At 45.9% G+C, this 26,804-nt stretch overlaps 1 protein-coding gene across 1 annotated transcript in view; it reads left to right on the top strand.

Annotated features, from left to right (window-relative positions):
- AKAP6 (A-kinase anchoring protein 6) overlaps positions 1-26,804 on the top strand; it is a 357,905-nt gene that overhangs the window by 37,880 nt on the left and 293,221 nt on the right. The window contains exon 2 of the mRNA XM_068253456.1: positions 14,400-14,700. Within this exon, the coding sequence (XP_068109557.1) occupies positions 14,419-14,700 (282 nt within the window). The 5' untranslated portion in view covers positions 14,400-14,418. The remainder of the gene's footprint in view (positions 1-14,399; positions 14,701-26,804) is intronic.

Genomic DNA, 26,804 nt, shown 5'->3' with positions numbered 1-26,804 from the left:
CACCTCTCATCAGGTACCAGTTTGGTGCACTATCTGGACTGCTTTTTCACTACATCCAATTAGTGAGATCTCTCCATGGATTCATGATTACCTTATATAGTCGCGTACAAACCTCACTTTTCAGCACAAAAAAATGTGCTGAAACATTTCCCCCTCAGCTTATATGCGAGTCAGTGGAGCAGAACAGATGGTGGAGCAGGTTGTGTTACTGGCAGAGGAGTCTAAGGATTGTGCACTAGTGATTTTGCTCTTGCCAGCTGGCTCCCTGCTGTGTCTGTGCCCCCCATCCCATGCAATATGGTGTGCAAAGTGTGCTGCCCAAGTCCACCTGTGTCTCCTGGCTTGTGGAGCGGAGCATGCAAGCAACATGTCGGCAGTGCAATGATCGGGAATTCTTCCTGTGTCTTATATCCATGACACTATCTAGTGGCGTCTTGAGACACAGCTGTATCATCCTTGGGTCACATTTGGTTATGGGGAGGGGGGCTGACTTGTACTAGAATTGAAGAGAAATCGAGAGCCCAATATGGTGTAGTATGTCAAAATTGATTGGATAAATGAAACAGTGAGATGGTAATACTCACAAACACGGGTTACCACCTAGGTAACCACTCATTAGGCAGGTGAGGAGATTAGACCTGTCCTCACTCAGGATTAAGAAGTCGCTCTCTGTAGATAGGAAGAAAGGGGGTAGATCACCCCTCCACCTGGGGTGGACTCAAATATATTGGTAGGTGAACAGAGGCGCCAGAAGGATAAAAGTACATAAAATGTTTTAAAAATTGCTGGGAGGAAATGGTGGACTCGCCTCCGTTAAAGCAGACACCAAGGACTGTAAATGTATAGATATACACATTTATTGAAAATACCCCAAAGATGCAACGCGTTTCGCGGGCACAGCCCACTTCTTCAGGCAATAAGCAGGGGATAAACAACAGCAATTCAGTTATAGCAAGCAGAGGTGCTCTGCTTGCTATAACTGAATTGCTGTTGTTTATCCCCTGCTTATTGCCTGAAGAAGTGGGCTGTGCCCGCGAAACGTGTTGTACTAGAAGTACATCTGGCTACTGTGGAGGGAGATATACTGGGGAGGGGGCTTATACGTTAGTCAATCACTTTTTTTTTGGTTTCTGAGGGAAAAGTGGGTACCTCGGCTTGTACGCAGGTCGGCTTATCTGCGAGTAAATACGTATACTTTCTATGGAATTGGGACTATGTGCTCAATATTGTATTGCATATATAGGTTGTGATCAGGCCGACTCATGACTGCATATTACCGTTTGTACCTACCACGATTGAGTAACCTCCAACAGGGCTTGATATCTGTCAGTGGGAAGGCTGTAACTGAGCCATTTTCACTGACCTGTGTGATACATAAAACTGGACTGCACATAGTTTGGAGCACAATTACCCTGTAAACTTTGCTTATGGTTTGCTTATGCTTATGGTTATCTACCAGTGTTATCAACATCAGTAAATTTACTGACAGACAGTAAAAAAGTAAATAAATCTTGACTGCCAATAAAGTCTGTGGTGTCAGTGAAAAAACTCTCTATTTCCCACTATGTTCACTCCACATGCCCTCTGTGTGTAGCAGCCACAGCCACTGCCAGGAGCATATTGAGCATGCACGATTGCTCATGCAAAGGACGCTCTCAGCCATGGCTGCTGTGCAGAGTAAAGAGAAAATGCAGAGTGGACCTGTGAATAGTAGCTGTAGAGTGGAGGGGAGGACGGGCACAAGTGGGGGCCACCAAAGAATAAGCAAGTATTCATAACTTTTACTTTTTTTTTTTACCTGGAGTACACATGCCTATACCTTTAAACAAGTCCTACTTTTGCCCACTCCCCCAAGTGTCCCGCATTTGTTCTATCTGTCCATATTTTTTTAGACCAAGGTTCTTGAGAATCTTAACATTAGGTTGACAGCCCTGCATATAATCCCCTCTGCTTCAGTGTAATTTTTTTTATTTCAGTAATATTAAATGCCAGTAAAAAAATGGTTCTGTCAGTAATTTTTTTCAGCTTGGTCAGTACAAATTTTTTTTCAGAGGTTGGCAACACTGTTATCTACGCTGTTTCTGGGTGTTTACAGTTTATATAGATCATCTACTTATGAACAGTCTTTTTCCAAATTTAGCAAAGAAAAACAATCTATACTGGAGCAAATATTGATGAGTGAATTTCATAAACTTTTGAGGATTTTCAATCATAGCATCTGTAGAACAGAGGATAGAACTGTATTAACAAATGTAGGGATTTTGAGTACATGCTGATGCTTGTATGCCTATTCATTTATACAATGGTATAATGTGGTGTGTTTAGTCCAATATTTGGCTAGGTCTGTAAAAGGTTACCCCATTGCCTTTACACCTACTTTATTTAGCTTTTGTTTAGACTCATTGAATTATTGTTATTATTTTTATTATGTACTCATATAGTATGTCACTAGCTATACCTCAGAGGTGCTCACAATTTAATCCAATAGTAATGTCCCTAATGTAGCAAAGGCTAATATTCTTTAAAGTGGATTTAGGTCAAAATCATTTAAAGTAAACCAATGTTTTTATTTGCACTGTAATTGACATTTAACGTATGTTTATGGGATAATCTTAGGCATGTTTTGAATTGTGCTTTATTAGAAATAAACCTGTTGCCTAGGGGAGTGGTTTGATAGTTTTTTTTATAGCAACCACCAGTCAGTTCTTGTTGAAGCTGTAAATCACCACTGTTAGGCTCCATGCACACTGCAAATCCGATTTGCGATTCCGATTCTGATTCCGATTTTAGATTCCGATTTTCTCTGAATGCTATCAACAGAAAAACGCAGAAAAAAACGCAGCTTGCAGTAACGATTCACAATCGGAATCGGGAATCGCATGTAAAAAACGATTAAAAATCGGAATCGCATGCAGTGTGCAGGGGACCTTAAAGTGACTTTTGAAAGCAGGACAAGAATTTGTGGGGAACCAACAGTCATCCCCACATACACTGAGGAAGACAAATGCCAAACACAAAGCCACAGTTTCTCTTCCAACCCCAATGAAACAATCCTACAAAGCGCAAATAAGAAAACAGACAGTAGACACATCCTTATTATTACCACCAATTATATCTGTATATGCATACAGTTAAAGGAATACTGTAGGGGAATGAGTTGAACTTACCCGGGGCTTCTAATGGTCTCCCGCAGACATCTGGTGCCCGCACAGCCACTCACCGATGCTCCAGCCCTGACTCCGACTCAGTTCTAGAATTTCAGACTTTAAAGTCTGAAAACCACTGCGCCTGCGTTGCCGTGTCCTCACTCCCGCTGATGTCACCACCAGGAGCGTACTGCGCAGGCACAGACCATACTGGGCCTGCACAGTACGCTCCTGGTGACATCAGCGGGAGCGAGGACACGGCAACGCAGGCACAGTGGTTTTCAGAATTTAAAGTCTGAAATTCCACGAGTGAATCGGAGGCAGGGACGGAGCATCGGTGAGTGGCTGAGCGGGCCCGGGTGTCTGCGGGGGACCATTAGAAGCCCTGGGTAAGTTCAACTCATTATCCCTCGACCCCCTACAGTATTCCTTTAAGCTTATTATAGCTATAAAACATTGATGAGACCTAATTACACTCTACTCATCTGTTTTTTTTCCAACACATACGTCACATTGCAAATCAGATTATACAGAGATGACATCTAATGTGCAGCAAGCACAAGTGCAAACCAAAGGTCAGACATAGGAGGCAGGGGCAAATCCAGGATTTTTAAGGGGGGGATTCCTGATAGGTCTCTTTTGGCAAGCCGCACACTACCGCGCATGCGTTTGCCCACAAAATCCACATGATGCACAGCATTTCTCCACAAAATACACACAATGCACAGTGTTTCCCTATAAAATACACATGATGCAGTAGTGTTTCGCCAAAATATATATAATGTGGCAGTGATTAAGTAGCCAGATGACCCCCCTTTATTATGGATAACGAAATTACCCCACCCCTCTTTAGTATAGGTGACCAGATGACCCCCATTTATCACACAGGTAGCCAGATGAGGCCCCCCCCCCCCCAGTTAGGATAAGTAACCACATGATCCCCATTTATAGTATATAGCCAGATGACTCCCCGTTCAGTACATTCCCCCTTGTATTTCGCAAGATCCCCCTTGTATACAGTATATAACCAGTGTATATAGTCAGATCCCCTGTATATATAGCCAGAGATCCCCCCCTGTATATACCCATATACCCACTGTATGTAGCCAGATGCCTCCCCCTGCATATAGCCAGTGTATATAGCCAGATCCCCTTGCATACAGCCAGTGTATATAGCCAGATCCCCCTGCATATAGCCAGTGTGTATAGCCAGATCCACCTGCATATAGCCAGTGTGTATAGCCAGATCCCCCTGCATATAGCCAGTGTATATAGCCAGATACCCCTGCATATAGCCAGTGTATATAGCCAGATCCCCCTGCATATAGCCAGTGTATATAGTCAGATCCCCCTGCATATAGCCAGTGTATATAGTCAGATCCCCCCTGTATATATAGCTGGCTTCCAAATATCCCCCCCAGCCCTGCCTCTCAGTGAGCCCTGGCTGCACTTGCCTTATCCAGACTCCAGCTCATCCAGCAGCAGTACTTCTCTCTCCATGGACGCATACTCTGATGTCCAATGGCCTTCAGGGGGGGGGAGCGTGGCCGCTGCGGCTGGATGGCGTGGTGACGTCACGTTAGAGCCAGGATGAAAGGTAGCCAACTAGCCATGGAGACCTGGGACACCATGATCGCCGCCGAGAAAGGTAATGTATCTCTGCGCCGCCCCCCCTAGTACCCCCGCTCTCATACCGCCAGTCAGAGAGACCCTCCCCCAGGGGCGTAACTAGAAATCACTGGGTCCCCCTGCGAAAATGAGGATGGGGCCCTCCCCATAGGCACCAAATAATCGTAATGGGGCAGCGTTTCACTATAAAATAATCCTAATGCAGCAATGTTTCACTATAAAATAATCCTAATGCAGCAATGTTTCACTAGAAAATAATCGTAAATTGGGCAGCATTTCACCATAAAATGATCGTAAAGTGGGCAGCATTTCACCATAAAATAATCGTAAAGTGGGCAGCATTTCACTATAAAATAATCGTAAAGTGGGCAGCATTTCACTAGAATTTAATCATAAATTGAGCAGCATTTACCTATAAAATAATCGTAAAGTGAGCAGCATTTCACCATAAAATAATCGTAAAGTGGGCAGCAGTCACCAGAAAAAATTGTAATGTGGGCAGCAGTCATCAGAAAATAATCGTAATGTAGGCAGCAGCCATCAGAAAATAATCGTAATGTGGGCAGCAGCCAGCAGTCATCAGAAAATAATCGTAATGTGGGCAGGAGTCACCAGAAAATAATCGTAAAGTGGGCAGCAGTCACCAGAAAATCACAATGTGGGCAGCAGGCACCAGAAAATCGCAATGTGGGCAGCAGTCACCAGAAAATCGTAATGTGGGCAGCAGACACCAGAAAATCGCAATGTGGGCAGCAGTTACCAGAAAATTGCAATGTGGGCAGCAGCCAGCAGTCATCAGAAAATAATCGTAAAGTGGGCAGCAGTCACCAGAAAATCGTAATGTGAGCAGCAGGCACCAGAAAATCGCAATGTGGGCAGCAGTCACCAGAAAATCGTAATGTGGGCAGCAGACACCAGAAAATCGCAATGTGGGCAGCAGTTACCAGAAAATTGCAATGTGGGCCGCAGTCACCAGAAAATCGTAATGTGGGCAGCAGTCACCAGAAAATCGCAATGTGGGCAGCATTCACCAGAAAATTGCAATGTGGGCAGCAGACAACCTGAAAATCACAATGTGGGCAGCAATGACCAGAAAATCGTAATGTGGGCAGCAGACACCTGAAAATCGTAATGTGGGCAGCAGACACCTGAAAATCGTAATGTGGGCAGCAGACAACTGAAAATCGCAATGTGGGCAGCAGACACCTGAAAATCGCAATGTGGGCAGCAGACACCTGAAAATCGCAATGTGGGCAGCAGACACCTGAAAATCGTAATGTGGGCAGCAGACACCTGAAAATCGTAATGTGGGCAGCAGACACCTGAAAATCTTAATGTGGGCAGCACACACCTGAAAATCGTAATGTGGGCAGCAGACACCTGAAAATCGTAATGTGGGCAGCAGACACCTGAAAATCGTAATGTGGGCAGCAGACACCTGAAAATCATAATGTGGGCAGCAGACACTAGAAAAAAAATGCACCTGTGAAAAAAAAACAATTCACTTACCTGACAGAAGTCTTCTCCTCTCCTGGCATCTGGCTCGCAGCTCCCCGAGGATCCTCCAGCAGCACATCTCCCGTGCTGACAGGCAGAGTGCAGGGCTACGGCAAGATGGCTCCTGAAGCCCTGTACTGGAGACATAAATAGTCTCCAGAGCAGGGCTTCGGCAGCCATCTTGCCGTAGCCCTGCTCTGCCTCTGGGAGACTGCGGGGCTGCGGGGAAGAAGTTGTACACCTGGCTGGGGGGTCCCGCAATCGGGAGGGCGACAGCGCTCCCCCCACACACGGCTGGCGGGCCCCGGGCCCCCCTGCTGTGCACACACATGAGCAGGCGGCAGCTGCACTATAACATTCAGTGGCTGCCGCTGCTCAGATTCCGGAGGCACTTCCGGTCTGGGTGCAAGGGGGTAGTTCCAGACACCCGGAACACCCCCTTCGGTGCGCCAGTGGGAGGAGTAACAAATCTCACAAATTCTTTGTAAATAACTTCATATCATGTCCTTACATTCTGAATACATCTGCCTAGCTGGTGTTATCCTATACAATAAAATGCAAGTGTCCCTGTGTCATCAACTGACTGGTTGTGTGTCCCTGGCTTTTTTGTACTGAGCATGTGTGCATACAGGGCAGTTAGGTACACAGGGCCGGACCTGACAGTTTGCTGTCTGTGGTTCACAGAGGTTTTCATTGCATTGTGGCTCCCTGTGTGCATATACTTCAGACAGTGGTGCGGAACGAGCAAGCAGGACGCGTACAGTATGTGCGCTCATTGCGGGAGGGGGGGGGGATTTTAGCGGCTGTGACCTAGGGCCTTTTTACTAGTTTCAATATAAAGAGCTTATATAGTTCAATTAAAATGGTAGATCATGTCATTTCAAATTAGTGTAAATTAATCATGTACATGTAAACCATGTGTCAATTAGGGGTGAAGAAGGTGATTTTAGTTGCAGTTTTTTTTACTTTTCATTGTAATAATAAATTGATAGGCCATGACATACAGAAGGGCAATATTAAATACTTTTTATAGTTGATTGACAGACTTACCTGTGTTGTAAAGACTAGCAGAGGTCTTTTGTGCACGTTTACTTTTTTGGTTGGATCCATAACAGCACTCCCGTAACAGATACCATTGACTTTCCCGGTGATTTGCCACAATTATGTAAATGGTTGCTAATGACACTTGCAGATTCGGTCAGATGGATGGGAGAGTGATCATTGGAGCTATTTCATAAGGGAAAGCAGGGCCCAAAATCACTTCCCCTGAAATCTCTCCACTTTTAAGTGGCAAACCATACCTCCCAACTTTTTGACATGAGAAAGAGGGACACTCAAGCCACACCCATGCCACACCCCTAACCACACCCCTAGTTACACATACCATAAAGATTTCATAAGAAAAATATGTTGTTTTATAATTAAAACCACACTGGTCCTTTCTATCCTAGTTCAATTTCCTTCATATTAACATTTTAAAATTAGTAATATATCAATGCAAAGGATGGGAATAACGTTTAGAGTTTATCAAACTCATTTTTTAGTAGAGAGATATATATTTACATAGAAAGAGGGACACAGTCCTGAAAGAGGGACAAATGAGAACAAAAGAGGGACAGAGGGACAGGGCTCCCAAAGAGGGACTGTCCCTCCAAAAGAGGGACAGTTGGGAGTTATGCAAAACCAATCCCAAAAACATGTTTTTGAGAGCATTTTACAATTACAAGCAGGTCTTAGGTCTTAAAGACAGCCTCTCCATGGCGGCAACACCCCTGTAACAGTCAGCTCCCCATGACCGAGCACTATAACAGGCAGCTAGCCCATGACAGCTTTTCTGTAACAGACAGTTTCTTATGACAGACAATGTAACAGACAGCTCCCCATGACAGCACCCCTGTAACTGTAACTGATAGCTCCCCATGACAGTCTATAGTACTGCGTTCTCCCTAGAAATGTTTTCCAGCCGGGTGGCATGAAAAAGTAGCCGGGTGGCATGAAGAAGTAGCCGGGTGGGGCGAGATGAGAGAATACCGGGATGGTGCTTCTCTGCACAATTCTGCTTACAGCATAGGAGGAGGTGAGCCAATGACAGCCAGTGCTCACCAAAACTAGCCGGGTGGAGCGGAGCTGGGAAAAAAGGGCGCATGCCGCTAGTGGACAAAAAGGGCGCCGCCATTCACTCCCATAATAAATAGCGTTTAATGGGCGCCGAGTAGGAAAAAAGGGCGCCGGAGCTAAATAAAGTTTATAAACGGCGCCAGGAGCTAAATAAAGTTTACAAACGGCGCCCGGCGATGTTTAATGATTTATAACTGAACTTGTGGTGATTTACGTTTATAAAATGCACCCGTGCCGAATAACGTTTATGAAAATAATAAACATATTTATCTTATTTAAATAATTAAAACATTATTTAAAGTTTTATCTCTTACTGTTTGTAAAACATTATTATTCACAAAATAAAGCGATCAGTACGTAACGTAAATTGCAAAATTTTTTTTGAATCCACAATTAGTAAAACATTATTATCCACATAATAAAGGGGGGTCTTAGGTTTAGGCACCAACAGGGGGGTCTTAGGTTTAGGCACCAATAGGGGGGTCTAGGGGTTAGGGGTAGGTACAGGGAGGGGTACTTAGGCAACAACAGGGGGGGGTCTTAGGTTTAGGCACTAACAGGGGGGTCTTAGGTTTAGGCACCAACAGGGGGGTTTTAGGTTTAGGCATTAACAGGGGGGTCTTAGGTTTAGGCACCAACAGGGGGGTCCTAGGTTTAGGCACCAAGAGGGGGGTCTAGGGGTTAGGGGTAGGTACAGGGAGGGTTACTTAGGCACCAACAGGGGGGGTCTTAGGTTTAGGCACCAACAGGGGGGTCTTAGGTTTAGGCACCAACAGGGGGGTCTTAGGTTTAGGCACCAACAGGGGGGTCTTAGGTTTAGGCACCAACAGGGGGGTCTTAGGTTTAGGCACCAACAGGGGGGTCTTAGGTTTAGGCACCAACAGGGGGGTCTTAGGTTTAGGCACCAACAGGGGGGTCTTAGGTTTAGGCACCAACAGGGGGGTCTTAGGTTTAGGCACCAACAGGGGGGTCTTAGGTTTAGGCACCAACAGGGGAGTCTAGGGGTTAGGGATAGGTACAGGTAGGGTTCTGTGTAAGAGTAGGCTTAGGTATAGTTTTAGTAAAATTTTAGTAATAATTACTAATGTATTACAACATTTATTACGAACGTAGTTATATTTATATCATCTTTATAAACAATATTTTCAAATTTTATTATAACAACAAACCATAAATGACGGTTATTCACAATAATATACAATTATAACAATTAAACATATATTATTGGTTTTTTTATAAACGTAATTATAAGTTTAACTTTTGAAACAGGGAAGATTAACGTTTTCACAATTTCCGATTTCATAAACATTATTTAATGATTTATAATTTTGTTAAACATTATTTGTAAACGAAATATAGCACACTATATTTATAAACCCTATTAATGATTAATTATTATTTAGAGTTTACACCCCGCGCCCTTTTTGTCCAGGCGCCCTTTTTGTACGTACACCTCTATAACAGCCTACAGTAACAGACAGCTCTCCATGACAAACCACAATAGCAAACAGTTATCCCATGATGGACCACAGTAACAGACAGCCTCCAATGGCAGCCCCCTTGTAACAAACAGCTCCCATGACAAACAGACAGTAACAGACAGCTCTCCATGACAAACCACAATAACAAACAGTTATCCCATGATGGACCACAGTAACAGACAGCCTCCAATGGCAGCCCCCTTGTAACAAACAGCTCCCATGACAAACAGACAGTAACAGACAGCTCTCCATGACAAACCACAATAACAAACAGTTATCCCATGATGGACCACAGTAACAGACAGCCTCCAATGGCAGCCCCCTTGTAACAAACAGCTCCCCATGACATACCGCTGAAACACACAGCCACCCTATGGCACCACCCCTGTAACAGACAGTGCCCCATGACAGACCATTGTAACAGACAACCACGTCATGACTGCACCCCTGTAACAAACAGCTCTCCATGACAGCACCCCTGTAACTGACAGCCACCCCATGACAGCAGCCTTGTATCAGACAACAACCCATGGCAGATGCCAGAATAAGACATCCCCCTGTCACAGACAGCCACACAATAACAGCTCCCCTGTAACAGATTGCAACCACATAACCCCCCCCCCCCCTCCCCCCCCCCCCTCCCACACACACACACAGTACCAGACTGCCCCCAGGAGCCCAGTAAGAGACAGAGCCCCATGACAGCCCCACCCCCAAAACTACTCAAATGTTGTTTCCAAGAACATTACAGAGTTTTAGCTTTTCATGCTGCATGAATGTACTGTATATGGGACATGTTCCAGGTAAATGTAAAACACCATAAATGTAATTCAGACATTAAATAAGTGTTTAAAAGCATTGGGACTGAATTGTGCGTTGCTGGTGATAATTATTCTTCATGCTTTGTAAAAGACAACTGCAGTTAAATATTTACAGTTTTTCTCTTCTTGAACATCTTAGTTTGCTGTATTGTTTGTTACTAGAGCTGTACATGAGTATTTTTATTGTTAAAAGTGTGATTCAGCCAAAAGTGACGTTCTTGTTTTGGATGAATACAGGTAAATGGAATTTGCTTATTTCTTATTGATTTCAGCAGTGAGCTCTCTCAGGAGGATATTATCAGTATTATTTCTACTAATAGCTGTTACAGAGCTGTAATAGTAATTTCAAAGCCAAAGCAGGTAAAACGAGCGGCAGCACTTGTCTGTTAACTTGGAGTTTTCTGATGTGGAAGGATTGGCTCAGGCAGCTGAGGGTCGGGGGTGGGGGGGGGGGGGGGGGGGGGTTGTGTTACTTCGGGCACCAGGAGCTTGGCTGCAGTGGGCACGGAAGGTTTGGTAGTGGCGCTCAACTATGTTATAGCAGAGCTCCGGGGGTTCAGCTGCAGCAGGCACCAAGAGATCTGTGGTAGCGCTGGGGTTAGAGGTTAGTGTTAGGTTAAGTAATGGGAGGGTTGGAGGAGAGCTTAGTGTTAGGTATTATTATGTGAGAGTAATGTTAGGGGATAGGGTTACAGGTTAGTACTAGGTATCATTACCAGAGGGTTGGAGTAAGGCCCGGTTCACATTGGCACAAAAAACGGTCCATGTAGCAGAGGTAAATGGACTGGATCTTAAAGGAGCTGAATGGACCCTAGGTAAATCAATAGGATCTATTCACGTTGCTCTATTAGAACAGATCCGTTTGGCCCTTCTGCCGAACGGACTGTAAGTTTGGACTGGCTGCGATAATTCCGGAGCAACGGATGTAGCGTATTGGACGACCACTAACCGAACTGATGAAAAACTGATACCTTTTAAAAGCTCATCCATTCCAAGGATCAGTTTTTCCAAGGGTCAGTTTTTCATCCATGCAGTGAACCGGACCTTAGGAGGTATGGAATGGAGAGATACAGGAATACCCCCACTGAAATAAGCAACACAAAACTGTTACAGGGATATTATTAGCAATATTGACATCAAGGCAATCCCAGCACTCTTTTCCATGTACAGTATGTGTCTCCAGCCCACTGTTGCAATATTTGTAGTGTGCATGGTGGGTAGCATAGTGGCCTAGTTAGGTTAGCACTCTCTGTCTGTCTCACACTATCGTGATATATTAAACAGAGAGAGCTATTCTTAACTCAGTGTGATGCCAACCCTCCTGTATACAGTGGGATGCGAAAGTTTGGGCAACCTTGTTAATCGTCATGATTTTCCTGTATAAATCGTTGTTTTTTACGATAAAAAAACGTCAGTTAAATATATTATATAGGAGACACACACAGTAATATTTGAGAAGTGAAATTATGTTTTTTTGGATTTACAGAAAGTGTTCAATAATTGTTTAAACAAAATTAGGCAGGTGCATAAATATGGGCACCACAAAAAAATAAATGAAATCAATATTTAGTAGAGCCTCCTTTTGCAGAAATTATAGCCTCTATACGCTTTTTATAGGTTCCAATGAGAGTCTGGATTCTGGTTGAAGGTATTTGGGACCATTCCTCTTTAGAAAATATCTCTAGTTCATTCAGGTTTGATGGCTTCCGAGCATGGACAGCTCTCTTTAACTCACACCACAGATTTTCAATTATATTCAGGTCTGGGGACTGAGATGGCCATTCCAGAACATTGTACTTGTTCTGCTGCATTAATACCTTAATAGATTTTGAGCAGTGTTTAGGGTCATTGTCTTGTTGAAAGATCCAGCCCCGGCGCAGCTTCAGCTTTGTCACTGATTCCTGGACATTGGTCGCCAGACTCTGCTGATACTGAGTGGAATCCATGTCTCCCTCAACCTTGACAAGATTCCCAGTCCCTGCACTGGCCACACAGCCCCAAATCATGATGGATCCACCACCATATTTTACTGTAGGTAGCAGGTGTTTTTCTTGGAATGCTGTGTTCTTTTTCCTCCATGCATAACACCCTTGTTGTGCCCAAATAACTCAATTTTAGTTTCATCAGTCCACTGCACCTTATTCCAAAATGAAGCTGGCTTGTCTAAATGTGCTTTAGCATACCTCAACCGGCTCTTGGGCGGAGAAAAGGCTTCCTCTGCATCACTCTCACATACAGCATCTCCTTATGTTAAGTGTGTCGAATGGTTGAACGATGCACAGTGACTCCCATCTGCAGCAAGATGATGTTGTAGGTCTTTGGTGCTGGTCTGTGGGTTGACTCTGACTGTTCTCACCATTCATCGCTTCTGTCTATTAAAGATTTTTCTTTGGTCTGCCACTTTGAGCCTTAACTTGAACTGAGCCTGTGGTCTTCCATTTCCACAATATGTTCCTAACTGTGGAAACAGACAGATTAAATCTCTGAGACAGCCTTCTGTATCCTTCCCCTAAACCATCATGGGGAACAATATTTGTCTTCAAGTCATTTGAGAGTGAGTTGTTTTGAGACCCCCATGTTGCTACTCTTCAGAAAAAAATTAAAAGAGGAGGGAAACTTACAATTGACCCCTTAAATACTCTTTCTCATAATTGGATTCACCTGTGCATGTAGGTCAGGGGTCACTGAGCTTACCAAGCCAATGTGAGTTCCAATAATTAGTTCTAAAGGTTTTGGAGTCAATAAAATGACAATGGTGCCCAAATGTATGCACCTGCCTAATTTTGTTTAAACAATTATTGCACACTTTCTGTAAATCCAATAAACTTCATTTTACTTATCAAATCTCACTGTGTGTGTCTCCTATATGATATATTTAACTGACATTTTTTATCATAACAACCAACAATGTATACAGGAAAATCATGATAATTAATAAAGTTGCCCAAACTTTCGCATCCCACTGTATTGTGGCTGTATTGTGGGCTGCGACCCCATATGGTACTGGGGTGTGGGTCAAGGCAAACACGCTTTTACTGTTGATTCATGGGTGATCCTTTGCCTCCAATTTTTGTATAAATCTGAGACATTCACTTTGTATGGAGTAATTTTTTCATTTGAAGTTGTTTGCTATGATAGCTATGTTTTGTCACATACCTGTGCATTATTTTAATACTGTGCAAACTGGTGTTACTAAACTTGCCTAAAGCAACCCTGAACTGAAAATAAGCTGTGGAGATAAACAACTGATTCTATTGTTTCAATCCTAAGTAGGACTTTCCTTCAATACTTTGGGCTTCTTTTGGTTTTAAAAATTAAAAATGTTGGTTTAAAGTTATGACTGTCTCAGGCTAATAATGTATTTTTAATGTTCAGCTTCCATACAGATTTTGAACGACTGCACTTTTTAGCTGTTTCTCCCGTACACAGTAATTTTATGATTTCCAATTAGTTTTCAGTGAGAGTTATGCAGCGGCCTTCCCGACTGCAAAAAAAAAAATGTAGATCCTTAGATTCTTATCCTTAAGGGACAACTGCAACAGGCTAGTTCTAAGTAGGATCGTGACCCAGAATGTGAAGGCAGTATTATTGCTTGACTAAGGAACCCACAATCGTATTAGCAATCAAATGATGAACATTGAACAACAGATTGAAATGGAATGGGTATGTTTCAAATTGTTTCTCATTTTGTATTACTTGTTCCCTAGGTATGATTAGCTCCAAGCCATGAGTCTGACCCTGACACCCAGCATGTCCCAGGATACTGACATCATGGAGTCTCATGTTTCTGGCCCAAGTGAAATGGAGCCACCTATAAGCCAAGCCTGTGTACAGCGTTATGAAAGGCCTCCACCCGTCCACACTGGAGCTGACTGGAAGATAATCTTACACCTTCCAGAGATTGATACCTGGATCCGGAGTACATCGGAGAGAGTGAGAGGACTTACTCAGTCAGTGCAAGAAGATCCTCAAAGCAAGCATGTTGATGTGCACCTAATGCAGCTGAAGGTAAGAGCTCAGAACTGATGCGCCCTCTCCATTCTATATTGTATTGTGAAACTGAGGATTCGGTTCATTTACAGAAAAAAATACAGATATCAGGGTAAACCGAACACGGTGATTAAAGTGCTGCATGAATTAGGCGCGGCTATTCTTTCAATGCAATTTTCGGCTATATAATCTCTTGCCGGCGCAGACTGCATAGTATGGGCGCAATGTAAATTAACGGTTAACAGCAAACGGTTATTACCTGCTATGGCTGGCTATCTGCTATTGTTATCGGATGTAGGTTAGATTAGGTAGCTGACCCCAGTTTAGGTGAGGTAGATAGGTAGGTGCCCCATCGTAAAGGGGGAGGGGAGCCGCAGAGAGGGCAGCCCGACCTCGCCCTCCCCTTCTCTCCCCGCGCCGCCCTCCGTGCTCCCCTCTCGGAGTAATGCGCACATGGAAGCGATGTGATTACCTACCTCACCTCCAATTGCCGCTCACTCGCCGCTGGTCTTCTCCTCTGTGCATAGCCGCTGTAGACACGCGTACAGCGGCTATGCAGAGAGGAGAAGACCGGCGGCACGTGAGCGGCAATTGGAGGTGAGGTAGGTAATCACATTGCTTCCATGTGCGCATTACTCCGAGAGGGGAGCACGGAGGGCGGCGCGGGGAGAGAAGGGAAGGGAGAGGTCGGGCTGCCCTCCCTGCGGCTCCCCCCCTCCCCATTTTACAGCGACATAAAAAAATACATATTTCGAAAAATAAACATACGCAAATAGCCGCTATATAGGAAGGGAGAGGTCGGGCTGCCCTCCCTGCAGCTGCTGCTCAGGCTCCCCCCACCATTACAGCGACATAACCGATAAATAGTTACAACAATAAACATACACATATAGCCGCTATATAACAAGCACGATAATCGCGCCCAATTCAACAAGCGGCTAATGCAAATGTACTCGGGTAAACTATTCAGGTGAAGAAAAGCGCTGTTTGTTAACCCGTGGAATCAGAAATATAAAATCATGACTGAATAAACGTTCATTTTAACCCTCAGTGCGTCAAGGGGCCTCTCCCGTTAGGAATACGTATTCATACTATATTTTTATGAGTACTTTAATTCGTAATAGAAAATAGAAAGTGTCAGGAGCTGTGCTGGGCTTTCCAGGGATACTGGCATAGGTAGAAATAATAACTGCCTCTTTTCTACTACAAAGTGGAAGATGGCCATTGAATACATTGGATAAACCAAAGTATATATAATACTTGATGGTTGGTTATATAGAAGTTGAACAACTGACAAATCCTAGCTCATAAAAATTCCCATATTTATATGGCTTAACCCTCCTGGCGGTTTATCAAAATCCGCCAGGGGGCAGCAAAGCCATGTTTTAATTTTTTTTTTTATTTCATGTAGCGAGACAATGTCTCGCTACATGATAGCCGCTGCTCAGCGGCATCCCCGCAACCCCCCCAGCCGGAGGCGATCGGAGATCAGGAGATCCCGTTCAAAGAACGGGATCTCCTGGAGGGCTTCCCCCGTCATGGCGCCATGGCGACGGGCGAGATGATGTCACCGCCGTCATCGACGTTGTGACGTCAAAGGGGACTCCGATACAACCCACAGCGCTGCCTGGCACTGATTGGCCAGGCAGCGCACGGGGTCTGGGGGGGGCGGCTACGGCGCGGCAGGTAGCGGCGGATCGGCGGTTAGCAGCGGCGATCGGATTGCACACGCAGCTAGCAAAGTGCTAGCTGCGTGTAGCAAAAAAAAAAAATTATGCAAATCGGCCCAGCGGGGCCTGAGCGGTGCCTTCCGGCGGCATAGCCCGAGCTCATCTCGGGCTTACCGCCAGGAAGGTTAAATGTCAAAACATAATGGAAGTTCTGTAGCTTAATTGCCTTAGTGGCCAATGAGTTTTTATGGATCCTGCTTCTATATTTCTATTTAGCTGTTAAAGAGGCACCGTAGTGACATATAGTCTGCAAGTCATACCAGAAGACACGCAGTAACGTAGGTTTGCACTAGCGTTAGATTGGAGACTTCCGGGCAGCGTACCATAACTTGGGGAATGTGAACTCCCCCGTAGGGATGCATTAGGCTGTGGTAGCAGTGTGGCAGTTTTGCATCATTGCATCGCGCCAGTGTGAAAGGTGTGATACGACAACACTCTCACTATGAAAGCTTATCACTACATGTTAATAAGGCAAGCTTCTTTAGTAAATTAACTCTTAAAATACCGATAGATGTGTGTCGATAAGTTTTCACTTGCCTTATTATTACTAGCATGTTTTTAGTGATTTGTAGTTATTGCTTGAGTTATAGAAGAAAAGTGTATTTGGTTACATGCGTATCATATGTGAATATATACGTGAAAACAAAAATATTCTTCATCTCTTAAGCAAAGCTTAATTTTAACTATGGAACAGTATCATAGACTCCTTCACATGTTTGTAATTGTGCAGGAAAAATATTTTGTTCAATAATTGAATTTTGAGTTCAGTAATGGCGCGGCTAACAAAAGTCTCTCCTAAGCATGATGGTAACCCCCCACAGCTGTAGGTGGGGGCATTCCTCTACCACCCTTCCTATCCTTGATTGGTAGAGGAGCATAGCGGAGCTTTACATGCCACAGCACTGGTTCACTCCACTGTGCTGTTCACCACAGTGCCTCTGTACAGCACACCTCTCCCGGCGTCACATGACTTAAAGCATTCCTCCCCAGTGTCACGTGACATACATTGTGAGGTTTACCGAACAAAGGTTTGCTGTACAGAGCGGCTGCAGTGAATAGACTGACCTGGAGCAGGAGCATGTAAATTCCTGCTGTGCTACTCTACCAATAAATCTGTTCACAAAGTTGCTGAGTTGTGTGGATACTTTTAGTACTGGGGATAAGAATTGAATGTCTATTTTTAATGTAGAAGAGGCCTCTGTAGTTAGTGGTGTCTAACCTCCTTCCTTCAAAGCCAGAATTATACTTTGTCCTGTCCTACATCACCTTTTGTCTGCCTCCCCTTTTATTAACAGTCCGCAGTCAGTAATTAGCAACCACTCTATGCATTTACCCTATGCATTTACTGCACACTTAATCTAGGATAATATCCTTTTTAATGCTTGTATAATATGCAGGTGATTTTTTTTGAAATTCTAAGTAGTCAACTGCAGTAGTCTTAGTTATCAGAGGATTGCCATTATCCCAGGATGGTGATGGACTGAGTCATCTGCATACATCACTATGATGCTGGGATAATTCTGGGACTCCTTGTGAATAGTGATGTGATTTTCTGCCAGTTATAGATTGCTCCTCTGGAATCTGGCATATGAAATAATGCCAGCGGCGCAGAAAGAGAAGGATAGCTTGTGAAATCATGCTTCTTTTCTCAAGAATACTGCTAATTGCTCTTCCAAATGCTCAGCTAAACTGCATCTACAAGCTCTAGCACTTCTTTGGTAAAGATTCTGATCTCATCTATTTCTCTGAATCATCATCAGCCTCAAAGTAATTGTGAGCTAAACTTTCCGTTGCCTTATCTCATCTCTGCCACGTCCTATATACTGTACCTCCATGGAATTGATTTATTAGTGTACGGTGTACTTTAAAGCTAAGTATACACGCCAAACTTGTGCTCAACATGCACACGACCGCACACATGACCTGACAAACCGCACGACCTGGCGTACCGCACAACCTGTATGTCTACACATCCGGACGGATAAACGACCAACTGATTTACATACTGCGCACGATAGCGGAACAACGGACTACACATTGAAAATAAGTACAAGTCGTTTAACAGTTGTTCAAACGTCTTGTACATACAGACCATCTGCACAATATCAGAAGACTGTAGGCCAACATAGATCCCACAGTTGGATCGGGCGCCACATCTCATATCAGTCGCTCGTCAAGTTGTTTTTACACGTCCACATGCCTGATTGTCATCCAACAATCGAAAACGGACTAAAGTCAGACTACAATCAGGCCGTTTTGTTGAGCGTGTGTACGAGCCTTAAATATTCGTACACACGCATGGCTTAAGTTGGCTGAGGTGGCCGATAACGACCTGTAAAGAGAGCATTGCAATAGTCCAGATACAATGTGAGGAAGGCATGAATTAGAGTTGAGAGAGCCTCTTGAAGTATGAAGTATGAAGTATGAAGTATGTTCTTTAAGGCACCCTGCACACTGCAAATCCGTTTTCTGATTCTGATTCCGATTCCGATTTTCAATTCCGATTTTCACTGAATACATTCAACAGAAAAACGGATCAAAAAACGCAGCCTGCAGTAAAGATTAAAAATCGGAATCGGAGGAAAAAACTATTGAAAAGCGGATTCGGAATCGGAAATGCATGCAGTGTGCAGGAGGCCTAAAGGAATACTATCAATTGAAACAACTTTTTTTTTTAATACTCTATATTAGTGTACACATTACCACTAGTGCTAGGGGCACTTTATTTATTCACCCAGGTCTCTCTCCCTCTATCCCTGCTTAAAAATGTCTCACACAGCTCACAAATATATTTTACTGTGTCACTCACAGCATGCAGCAGACATGAGGAGAAATAGGCTGATCTGAGGTGGTAACAGGTAACTAAATGAGCTGGAATATTGCTGGAATATAACTAGCTATAACACTAGTCTGTGTTTACACTCAGACTGGTTGCCTGGGTGCCTGCTTGTGGTGATGATTCACTCCAGGCTGCATCCATTTTACAAGCTGCTGAGAGGGGCAGACCACTGTTTACAATTAGCATTATTAGTATCTTTATCAGTCAAAAGAAGCAAAGATAATAAACACACATTGCTAGAATCTTTAACCCCTTACCATCATATCAATAATATTCTTTCAGCATGGTGATAAACTATAAACTGAGGAGTTGATAGCAACTCCCCTGTGCAGAGACATGGTCTAGCCCTCTGGGAGCTGTCAGTATTACCGTATATACTCGCATATAAGCCGACCCGCATATAAGCCGACCCCCCAACTTTTCCCTGAAAAAACTGGGAAAAATGATTGACCCCCATATAAGCCGGGGGTAGGAAATGCTGGATTGGTGCAGCCCCCCAGTGTGTCCCAGTATAGCTAGTATAGTGCCCAGTATAGGTAGGTAGTGTCCAGTATAGCTAGTATAGTGCCCAGTATAGCTAGTAAAGTGCCCAGTATAGCCAGTATAGTGCCCAGTATGGGTAGGTAGTGCCTCAGTTTAGCTAGTATAGTGCCCAGTTTAGCTAGTATAGTGCCCCAGTATGGCTAGTAAAGTGCCCAGTTTAGCCAGTATAGTGCCCAGTTTAGTTAGTATAGTGCCCAGTTTAGCCAGTATAGTGCCCAGTTTAGTGCCCAGTTTAGCTAGTATAGTGCCCAGTTTAGCCAGTATAGTGCCCAGTTTAGCTAGTATAGTGCCCAGTTTAGCTAGTATAGTGCCCAGTTTAGCCAGTATAGTGCCCAGTTTAGCCAGTATAGTGCCCAGTTTAGCTAGTATAGTGCCCAGTTTAGCTAGTATAGTGCCCAGTTTAGCCAGTATAGTGCCCCAGTTTAGCTAGTATAGTAAAAATGGGAGGAAGCGGAAAAAGTCTGGCACTATAGTTTAATAACTGAGAATAGAGCAGTGCAAAGGTGCACTTACCTCAGAAGAAGCCAGGCGTTTTTGCCCTGCGAAACGGTCGTTAGGCCGTGCACCCTTTTGGCGCCCACACCTGCTACCCCCCACCATCCAGGTACAGTTTTTGAGCACAAGCAATGCAACTTTGCCCTTGTTTCACCATTTGTCAGCTATCAGCAATGTGTTGTTATGCTTTGATGGACATGTTTTTGCACTGCTCTATTCTCAGTTATTAAACTATAGTGCCAGACTTTTTCCGCTTCCTCCCATTTTTACTCCATAGACTTTGTCTTTTGAGTCTTGAGCACATAGTTTCTTGGATGCTTGTTCACCTGACTGTCATATACAGCATCTACCGAGTGCCTGCCAGCTTCTTCATCCATTTCTTAGCTAGTATAGTGCCCAGCTTAGCCAATATAGTGCCCAGTTTAGCCAATATAGTGCCCAGTTTAGCTAGTATAGTGCCCAGTTTAGCCAGTATAGTGCCCAGTTTAGCTAGTTTAGTGCCCAGTTTAGCTAGTTTAGTGCCCAGTTTAGCCAGTATAGTGCCCAGTTTAGCCAGTATAGTGCCCAGTTTAGCCAGTATAGTGCCCAGCATAGGTAGGTAGTATTCCCGGCTCCCCCCCCCCCCCTCCCCGCCGCTGCTATTACCTGCAGGCAGCGGCCACTTCCTAATCCGCGTTCCTCTTCTTAAACTTTTCAGCGTGTATCACAGCAGCGCGCCCGGCGCTGCTGCTGTGACGATGCAGAGTGCAGGAAAGAGCGCGGCTCCCTATAACGGCGATCTGTATCGCCGTTACCAAGGGAACCGCTCTTTCCTGCCCCTGCATCGTCACAGCAGCAGCGCCGGGCGCGCTGCTGTGATACACGCTGAAAAGTTTAAGAAGAGGAACGCGGATTAGGAAGCGGCCGCTGCCTGCAGGTAATAGCAGCGGCGGCCGCGGGGGGAGCGGGGCGCGGAACACCCACCACCCACCACTATACCACCAGGAAAGACTCGCATACAAGCCGACCCCCCAACTTTTGACCCCCTTTTTGGGGGTCAAAAATTCGGCTTGTATGCGAGTATATACGGTAGATACATTTTGTATCTAAAACGGAGGCCCGGTGCACACCAAAACCTGCTAGCAGATCTGCAAAATGCTAGCAAATTTTGAAACGCTTTTTCTTATTTTTCTGTAGCATTTCACCTAGCATTTTGTGGTTTTGGGAAGCGTTTTTGGTGTAGTAGATTTCATATATTGTTACAATAAAGCTGTTACTGAACAGCTTCTGTAACAAAAACGCCGGCAAAACCGCTCTGAACTGCTGTTTTTCAGAGCGGTTTGCGTTTTTCCTATACTTTACATTGGAGGCAGAATCGCTTCCGCAATCCAAAAAATGCCTCACCCCAGGAGTATGCGTTTCAGCAAAACGCCTCCCGCTCTGGTGTGAACCACCCCATTGAGATACATTGACCAAGCGTATTTGCAGCCGCAAGCAGCTGCAAACACGCCACAAAACCCGCTAGGTCTGCACCAGCCCTCACAGAGGATTTTACAGCTGAGAGGAACACCTGTGTGAGGAATCAAATTGCTCCTAGTACTTGTCCTAATGTGTGCTACAACATACAGCATTTAAAAATAAATGCATAGATCGATAGTATTCCTTTAAGTAATAAAAAACCAAAAGTAATATTTCACTACTGCTGAGATTTAATTCCCAAAGTTTAATTCCCTGTCAATCAGTTCACCCAAACGAGTAGCTGGAGATGGAAAAAAGGGTAGCTGCCTATGGAGGAGGGTGGTTGCCATTTACTGGAGGTGGGCTTCTTATATCAGGGAGTTACAAAAAAAGGTTATCTAGTCTAGAGCAGGAAAACCTATAATTCTGGCTTTGAAGGAAGGAGATTAGACACCACTAACTACAGAAAATGGCAGCCCTGCTTGGTAAGAGGAATGACAGGGCTGAACTAGACAGCACTAGCCTTGCCATCTTTTTCCTTTTTTTTAGCCTTTATTTCACCTTTCCTCATTAAAGCCATAAGATCATTCCAAGGTAATTAGTCAAGTGTTGCAATACACATCTTATCTGGTGCAAAGCTCTGTAGGGAAGGGAACCAGGCTTCAGCTTCTGATTCCTGTTAAGTAAAATTGTTAACTTATTCGTAACTACTGTATATACTCGAGTCTAGAAATTTAGGTCTGATTCACTTCATAAAAGTATAGGGGCCGACGCTATACTTTTATGAAGTGAATACTCGAGTCATGGGCAACACTGAGCACACCGAGTAATGTGTGTACTCAGGGCCGGCCCGCCTATGAGGCGGGGTGAGGCGGGTTCCTCAGGCGGCAGGAAGTGGAGGGGCGGAACCAGGCATTAAGAGGTAGTGCCTGCGCCTGGTTTTTGCCGCCTTTCCGGAGAGACTGGACTGGTCACTCACTGGAGTGTGCTACCTAACCTACCGGCTACAGCCGCCGCCCGCTTGGCCGCCCAGGGACGGCGCTTGCAGTAAGGCAAAGGGGGCAACTGCCCCCCCTAGGCCCCTGGCAGCCAAATGTCCGCGCAGCCTACCGCCCTGGCCCTGTGTCCGACTCCCACCAGGGTGAGCTGGTCTGCCTGCCTGGGTGCGGGTGCGTGGGGTGGCTGACTGTCTGTGTCTGTGTGCGGCGGCCGTGACGTCACCTGGCGGAGGGAGAGTCGGAGGGAGTGAATCGAATGATTCGAATCATATACATACCTCCTCCTCGGCTCCTCCAAGCGCCGCGGTTCGGTTTCAGCATCTGTCTCCTCCAAGCGGTTCGGTTCCAGTGTCTAGTCTGGAACCGAATCGCTTGGAAGAGACAGACGCTGGAAGAACCGAACCACTTCGGTTCCAGCGTTGTCTGAGTCTTCTTCCAACTCCTCTCGGCTCATCTCCAGTGGTTTGGCTCCTGACTCTGCCTCCACGCAGCGTCACCGACGTAGCTGCGCAGCGCTCCCAGGATCCTTGAGGAGACTGACGTCCTCCTGGTCACATGCTGCGGCGGGCCTGGAGGTAGTAACGTGCGCCTGACCCGGAGCCTGCCTCTGCCTGACACACTGACAGCTAATGGTAAGAGAAGACATCAGTGTGACAGGCAAATAGATGGATGTCATTCTTTGGAGGGGGAGGGGGGGGGTCTTAGGGCGAGGTTGGGGCAGGCTGCCTTTGTTTTTGGGGGAGATGCTGCCTGGCAGCAGCTGCCACCCATATGTCTGGGGGGAACCTAGCTGGAGAAGAGGGGGGCCACCCATATGTGTTTGGGGAGATGATGGCTGCCAGTGCCACGGTGCCACCCATGTTTGGGGGGGAAGAGGGGGCACCAATATGTTTGGGGCATGCTGGCTGCCACACATGTTTGGGGGGAAGAGGGGGGCCACCCATATGTTTGGGGCATCATGCTGGCTGCCACCCATATGTTTGGAGAGAAGAGGGGGGTCCCCCATATGTTTGGGGCATGCTGGCTACCACCCATATGTTTGGGGAGAAGAGGGGGGCCACCCATATGTTTGGGGCATTTTGGCTGCCACCCATATGTTTGGGGAGAAGAGGGGGGGCACCTATATGTTTGGGGCATGCTGGCTGCCACACATATGTCTGGGGGTAAGAGGGGGGCACCCATATAATGTCAGTGTCATCTAGGCGGCCCCTTGGTTTTTTTTGCCCCAGGGCCCCATTTCACCTAGAACTGGCCCTGTGGCCACCTCAAGTGCTGCAGTGAAGTCTCCCTGCCTGGCAGTGGCAGCACGCAGCACACTGAATCGGTGAGTGACCCTGGCCTGTGTGCACAATGACCCTGTGCCAGCCCTGCCACTTGCGTGACGTGCCGCCCACGCCCACCCACCATGCCGGACTTCCGAGTCTGAGGCGAGCTCTGCCGCTTACTAGGCCTCTGTGAGGCTGTCCTGGCTGCACCGCTGCGCTGCCTCCGCTCCCCCTGCAGAATCCGGGACGGAAGTGACTGGAGGAGTCACGCTGCCTGCCGCCCGCTGCCCACCATGATATTCACGGTCACTGAGTGCTGCCGTAACCGTGACAAGGATGAGCCCGCCGTTGCCCCCCGGCTTTGCCCGGCAGCGAGAGATGGAGGAGCAAGCTCGCTGCCCTCTGCCCGCCGGCGCAAGATGGATGCTGGCTCGTGCCCGATGCCTGGCCTGCCCTCCGCCATCGTCGTCGCCGGACCCCACCATCCCCGGTGAGTCACTTTGCTGCGGCTGCTGCCCCAGGCTCTGGCTCTTCACGGTCGGGTCGGATCGCTTTTTTGTATTTTAATGTTATGTATGTAATGTAGTCAGACTGACTGGTGGAGGTGGTATATTTATTTGGAATGTGGTAGTGGTATGCAGGCCCAGTGCTGCATATACAGGCTGGGGTCCTGCATTGCAGGGGGGTATATATATATATATATAATCCTGTTGCTGGTAGTGTAGTATTGGTATGCAGGCCCAGCCCTGCATATACAGGCTGGGGCCCTGCATTGCAGGGGGGTATATATAGCATCCTGTTGGCGTTGCTGGTAGTGTGGTATTGGTGTGCAGGCCCAGCCCTGCATATACAGGCTGGGGCACTGCATTGCAGGGGGGTATATATCATGTTGCTGGTAGTGTGGTATTGGTATATGCAGGCCCTGCATATACAGGCTGGGGCCCTGCATTGCAGGGGGTATATATCATCCTGTTGCTGTTATTTATTTTCTCTGTCTTATTGACTCATTGATTGACTGTGTGCTATAAGGGGGTTGGGTCTGGGACATGCAGGAGGGTGGCAGCCACTTTGCAGACAAGTTCACAACAGCACCATACAACCTAGGCCTAGCTATATTGCCAGTGCAGTGACTGACTGAAGCCCTAGTGGCTTGGGCCTAAGGTAAGGCGGTAGAAAGCATGGGCTGTGTGCTGTGCTCCAAGTATTCACATCTCTCTCATGCTTGCTGAATACACTCGGTGCGTTCCCACACTTTATTTCCCACTCGATTCCCGTCAATTCGTTTTTTTCCAACATGTCTGATTTGCATTTCGATGGATCGTTAGGTCGATTCGCATGTAAAGTATGCCAAATCGACCTAACGATCCATGGAAATGCGAATCAGACATGTTGGAAATAAACTAATCGACCGAAGCGGTCTTCTTTAATTCTTTAGGACGGGGGGCGGGGTGGTGGCCGGGGTGGGGGGGTGGGGGGGGCGCCTTCACAATCTTTGCCTCAGGCAGCAGAAAGTCCAGGACCGGCCCTGTGTGTACTAATAGTGACATTCCCATGTGCAGCAATGCACCCAGTGGTAAGTGATACTTTGAGGAAAGGAAATGCCAAGAAAACACAGATCTGAATCTCCTGGCCACAACAATTAACAAGGAAGGGGCGGGGGGGAAATACTGGGCTGCATAAAAGGGAGTGAATAAATGCAGCACTTGGGGGCCTGGAGGAGGTATTGGCTGCACTTAAGGGGCAGGAGGGGTTAATGGCTGCAATACTGTATGCAGTGCAGACATTAACCCCTCCGGGTCCCCAAGTGCAGCCATTAACTTTGCTGGGTAGACTTATACTTGAGCCAATAAAAAAATCCATCTTAAAGGAATCGTCAGGCATAAAAAAAAAAAATTAGTTTCACTTACCTGAGGCTTCTACCAGTCGGCTGGCCGCATTGCGTACATTTTTACGCATTCCCGCGGATGCAGGAACATTAACACATACATTCTTACTCATTAGTGTTGTGCAACACGTACATTTTTACGCGTTGCATAATTAACACGCAAAAATGTATGTGTTAATGTTCCTGCACCATCGGGAATGCGTAAAAATGTACACAATGCGGCCTCCCGACCCTGAGGTTGTCAAAAATAAAACTAGCTGGCGGCGGGGAACTGGAGCAGCAGTGAGTGACTACGAGGGCACAGGATGGTTGCATGGGGCTAGTAGAAGCCCCAGGTAGGTGAAACTCATTTTTTTTTTTTTGCCTGCTGATTCCTATAAGAAGGTTTAATATTGGAGTCGACTTATACACAAGGCCAACTTCTATTTAAAGGAATACTATCAATACCCAAGCAGAGTGAGAGATGAATGGCTGGGACATTGCACTCAGGGGCTAGGGCACCCCTGTGAAGAGGGCGCCAGATATCACAGCAGCAGCACTTTCCCCCTGCATCCCCAGCCTGGCAATAGCAGAAAGCTCTGGACACCACCAAACCGGAAGCTGTTCCCCAGACAGAATTACATAATCACCCCCACCACTGAACAACCGATTTCCTCCCAAACTAGACAGCCACCATGCAGCCTCCATCCCAGTGAATACAATAGTCCATCAGAGAAGGCAGCCGCAGTGGGGGAGAATGACAGCACCAGATGACTCACATTCACCTATTGTGATCCAAGCAATAGAGGTCCCGTCATCCGGAGCCCATCTGTCTCCTCTAGAGTGCTGCCGCTCTGTTACTACTACTATTACTACTTTCTTCTTCCTGTCTGATCTGAGAATCAGGAAGTAGAGCGAGCGGTTGCACTGTAGAAGAGACAGATGGGTTTC

This window comes from Hyperolius riggenbachi, chromosome 9, assembly GCF_040937935.1.
Source record: "Hyperolius riggenbachi isolate aHypRig1 chromosome 9, aHypRig1.pri, whole genome shotgun sequence".
In the NCBI taxonomy this organism is placed as follows: Eukaryota; Metazoa; Chordata; class Amphibia; order Anura; family Hyperoliidae; genus Hyperolius; species Hyperolius riggenbachi.
The sequence above is the reverse complement of the archived record's forward strand: the minus strand, read 5'-3'. Positions and strand labels throughout refer to the sequence as shown.